Genomic DNA, 4422 nt, shown 5'->3' with positions numbered 1-4422 from the left:
AAAAATCATACTGGCACAAATAGAAATAACCATCCACGAACCTGAGCCAGTGAACATCCATATTATAACTATTGTAAGTAATAACATGCAATTTTGAATCCACACTAAAAGTAACCATCCACTCACCTAGTGACGCGAACATCCACATTATAAATCCTGTAACTAATCATTTGTCATTCGTAATCCACATTAAAAGTAACCATCCAGTAATATATTGAGGTGAACATCCACATTATAACTCGTGACTAATAACATGCCATTTGTCATACACACTAAATAACCATCCAAAAACAAATAGAAATAACCATCTGCAAACCTACTAAACCGAACATCTGCTTTATTTATCTTAGTTACTAAGACACTTGTTGTATATAAAAAAATAACCATGCACAAGCCTAAGGAATCGAACATCCATACTATATGACATTTAAAGAATCAAAAACAAATAGCTAATCCGATAAGAAGTAACCATCCAAACACCAGAAAAATAACAATCAATAACCGTAGTAAAGCGAACATCCTAGACATGCCACTCGAAGTTAAAAGCACACAACATCCCAAATTTATTAAATGGTTAAAATACAGATTATACGACATGTATTTATGCAGACAGTATTCTACAATCAGTCAAACGACATCCAAACAAATATAAACAGACCAGATACGTGAGTAGCATCAAGATAATGCCATGGAAATACCAATTTCATAATTTTGTTATCATAGAAAACCTAAACAAAGAAAACGACCATGAAACATACATATTGAATTGTATGACCTAACAAAAGGGACCTCTAATATAACATAATGGATGCAGTATCGTAAACAATCTAGGTATTGTCAAAGGAGTTTAACAGCGACATGAATCCACCAAGTCCTTGCTTTGCAATCTGCTGAGCGGAAGCCTCTGAAGCTTGATTTGCAGCAGATTCTACACGATTATCCTGAAACAAACAAGCTCAATCAAAACCAACCCACTATCGACGTAATAAAAACCGTTGTAAAAGGGAAGTTTAACTTTAATTCCTATACATACCTTGCGTACACTCTTCCGCTTTCTCTGCATGGATTTTCTGATTGATTTATCCAACTCATATCCTAGCCTTTTGCCTTTTGGACGACCTTTAGTGGTTACCTTTGATGGGGCCTGAATGTCCTCTGTGCCGAAAACGGTTGAAGGGCCTGTGATGATGCTATTGTGTGCAGTAGCGACAGTGTTATTTCGCATCTTGCCACGGTAATCTACTAGTTTGGCCCTTGCATCCTCTAGAACATTATGCAGCATGTCTGCCTCATCATCACAGTCCACGAATTCCTGTGCAACATTGTAGAAATGTGCACACAACTCTCTGAATATGTTGTGGCTTTCATTTGAACGTCTAACGTCGTGGCTACTCTTAATGTAGGTGTGCTTGCGCTTTATGTTCTTGTTCCAACGAGGTAAAACATAGAAGGAAGGTACCTCATTAACTTTGTAAGATGAAAGTACTACAAGACAGTGGCAACATAATATACCTGCACTCTCGAACAAGATGCAATCACATCGAACCTCGTGTGTCGAACGATCAAAATGGACGTCAAACGTAACATATCGAGTCGTCTCATAGACTTGTATTTCCTCTTCCACTTTTACCCTAGTGAAGTTGCCCTGTTCATCCACGGCACGAATAGTGCAATCAGCCTTCTTGCCAAACTCGGTTTGGACATCCCTAAACATTTTGTTGGTATACTCTTTTTGAAATCGTCTCTCGATGGCTGATCTAGTTGAACATGGGATTAGACCTCTCGAGTCTGCAGCATCGTCCTCCAGTTCCTTCTGCTCTTTCGTTCCTAGGACATTGTTGAACTCGTGGACGAACTGGACCAAACTAGTCTTACAATTTAAGTATCCACCAAAGAATGAATGCATACCCTCACTCCGCTGCGTACTCCTCATGGAAGCCCATAATTGACCCTTGAAAAAGATAGGCACCCACATGTGTCGGTCCTCAAACAGATCTAAAAAGGAAACAAACCCACCAAAAAACAAAACCATGCATAAGAACATTTTTCCAGAATATAATACAAGAACACAACAACATTTAAGCACTTCCGGCACATGATTTTTCTAAAAAGACACAAACCTGATAGCCATCTGTTGTGATGTAAGTTGAACTCATCAATGAACTCAGCCCAATGATCCTCAAAATCCTCAACCGACTTAGAGTTCCATATAATGTGTTTCAACTCAGCATTCAACTCTTTGAACCTAGAATAACCTCCAAGCTTGTTGTGTATCTTTTGGGTTATATGCCATATGCACCACCGGTGTCGTGTATTGGGCAGGACCTTCTTAATTGCACCAAACATAGACTTGTATTGGTTTGTGATGATGCCCTTCGGTGCCGTTCCCATGTACTCCAGCCATTGTGTGAACACCCACTCAAAACTCGGGATCTCCTCACTGCCTAGCAGAGCGCAGCCTAACAAAGTGGACTTACCATGGTGGTTCACACCAATGAAAGCAGCGAACGGCAATCCATGCCTAAAGAACGAACAACTATATTTAGAAACATGAAACTAATAAAAAATAATAAAATAATTAAACAATGTGAACTTAAATACATTTTACCAGTTCGTGCTATATGTGGTATCAAATGAGACCACCTCTCCATAGTATTCATAAGATGCCCTACACCTTGCATCCACCCAAACTGCACTCGTAAACTTGTTATCCTCATTTATATTCACTGCGTAAAAGTAGTTCGGATTCAACTCCTTCATTCGCATGAAGTAGTTCAGCATCTCCTTGACATCTACGTTGACATTTGTGGATCGGAGTCTTGATGAAATATAATTCTTGACGTCCTTCTCTGAGAAGCCCAAGTTCGAAGGCCCACCAACTTTATTGGCTAATGCTAGAAAGGTCTTGTTGGGTCGAATGCCCGCCTCATCATTATCCTCAATGATACACTTCGCATGCATTGTTAACTCCCTGTTCTCGTGGTAGTGCACCGCCTTCCTAGTTGAACACGGATGCGAGTGATTTAGTTCAACCTTCAACAAGACCCAATCATGCTTTTCCCTATCGAACTTTGCATATATTCTTGCTCTGCATCCAACACCTGCCATTATGTTCTTCCGTATGGGTGCCTTGACACGAGACGCCCAGAAACCCTCCCGATTGCAATGGATAGATTGGTTGATCGGTTGCTTTGTCATTCTGTCAAAATTTGTGGCCCTTATCTTACTTATGAAACCAACTTTTTTTGCATAGGTCGCATAAAAATCCTGGGCCAACTTTAAATGCTCAAATCGCATCCCAACTCTTGGTATTTCATCATCAGCAAGGCAACTATGGTCTGGTAACTGCAAATCAGTTCAAAATAGACATTATTTCAGCCACACGACGATAAATGGTCTATTCAAACATACGGTTAACTAAAAAATAACAATAAAATAGAGTCCAAACCTCATCAACAAGTTCCGTGTCATCACATTCCAACTCAGTAATTTTCGTATATTCTATGGCCTACAATCAAACATACACAACGTAAGTAGATACTATAATAAAATGTCAACTAAATAGATTTTATTAATACTATATCCAAAAATATGATATTAAAATTTATTAATATGCATGAATTAAGCTAAAGTGGCACCTAATCAGTTAGTATTGTGTTAATTATTATTTATATAGAGAATGTATAAATCCACCACATATCAAGTATCACTACACAAACTAAAATAGAGTCTTCTACTACCATGTAAAAAGTCTCGTTATTAGCTCCTATAATTTTCCTCCATATTTATCCAAACTTGTTAGTGCATGCATGGTTTGATACCATACAGATAGGGATTGTAACAATTTTAGTCGCAACCATGTGCAAAATTTTCTTATTTAACACTATACATATATTCAAAACATGTCAGGGGACCTATTAAAAAGGTATTGTAACAATTCATCATATCCAGTAAATAAATTTTTAACTTCATCTTCTTTAGAACTTTTCACATGTTTCATTGAAATTAGTTATAAAAACTTAACAAGAACCCAATCTGTAACTAGTAAGTAGTAACAACTAACTAGTACATTGTATTATAACATTCCACCATTCTAAAAATGTAATTGTTTTCTCTTTTTAGGTAGAAAAAATTCAAACTAATCCTTTCACGGTATCATCCACTTATATATTACACTTTAATTAATAACCACATGAATGAACAAGAACACCATCCAAATTATTCCGCTTGTAACAAAATATCATAATGGATTAAGAAAGTTGAGCTTTTAATAACTATCTAATTTATATGAAAATAAACATACGACTAAAAGAAACAAGATACATTGTTTACCTTGTCCAACTGTTCACTTTCTCCGTCGAGTGAATCACCGGTAAAAGAAACTGGCACGAGACAACTCGGTTCAACGAAATTGTGCTCCAT

At 37.3% G+C, this 4422-nt stretch overlaps 2 protein-coding genes across 2 annotated transcripts; both read right to left on the bottom strand.

Annotated features, from left to right (window-relative positions):
• Positions 1-827: 827 nt before the first annotated feature.
• On the bottom strand, positions 828-2391 carry LOC148563359 (protein FAR1-RELATED SEQUENCE 6-like). Its single transcript, XM_088486766.1, has 3 exons — positions 2121-2391; positions 1034-1995; positions 828-941 (listed from the first exon to the last, which is right to left on the bottom strand). Exons 1-3 carry the CDS (start codon positions 2389-2391, stop codon positions 828-830), a joined length of 1347 nt encoding a protein of 448 aa, XP_088342892.1.
• A 213-nt stretch (positions 2392-2604) lies between these two features.
• Positions 2605-4422, bottom strand: LOC107640120 (protein FAR1-RELATED SEQUENCE 5-like). The gene is made up of 3 exons (XM_016343671.3): positions 4333-4422; positions 3449-3508; positions 2605-3345 (listed from the first exon to the last, which is right to left on the bottom strand). Exons 1-3 carry the CDS (start codon positions 4420-4422, stop codon positions 2605-2607), a joined length of 891 nt encoding a protein of 296 aa, XP_016199157.3.

The sequence above is a fragment of the Arachis ipaensis genome, chromosome B5 (genome assembly GCF_059453495.1).
Source record: "Arachis ipaensis isolate K30076 ecotype BB chromosome B5, ASM5945349v1, whole genome shotgun sequence".
NCBI classification, from domain to species: domain Eukaryota; kingdom Viridiplantae; phylum Streptophyta; class Magnoliopsida; order Fabales; family Fabaceae; genus Arachis; species Arachis ipaensis.
Note: the sequence above shows the minus strand (reverse complement) of the source record. Positions and strands in the feature narration are given on the sequence as shown.

Bases quoted from the DNA above. Each gene is read 5' to 3' on its own strand.
- LOC107640120 (XM_016343671.3), bottom strand. From the start codon at position 4,422: ATGGAGCACAATTTCGTTGAACCGAGTTGTCTCGTGCCAGTTTCTTTT. The intron at 3,509-4,332 runs GTAAACAATGTA...GTTTGATTGTAG, and splicing joins AAAGTGAACAGTTGGACAAG to GCCATAGAATATACGAAAAT. The intron at 3,346-3,448 runs GTTTGGACTCTA...ACTGATTTGCAG, and splicing joins ACACGGAACTTGTTGATGAG to TTACCAGACCATAGTTGCCT.
- LOC148563359 (XM_088486766.1), bottom strand. From the start codon at position 2,391: ATGGGAACGGCACCGAAGGGCATCATCACAAACCAATACAAGTCTATG. The intron at 1,996-2,120 runs GTTTGTGTCTTT...TTTCCTTTTTAG, and splicing joins TCACAACAGATGGCTATCAG to ATCTGTTTGAGGACCGACAC. The intron at 942-1,033 runs GTATGTATAGGA...TGTTTGTTTCAG, and splicing joins AGCGGAAGAGTGTACGCAAG to GATAATCGTGTAGAATCTGC.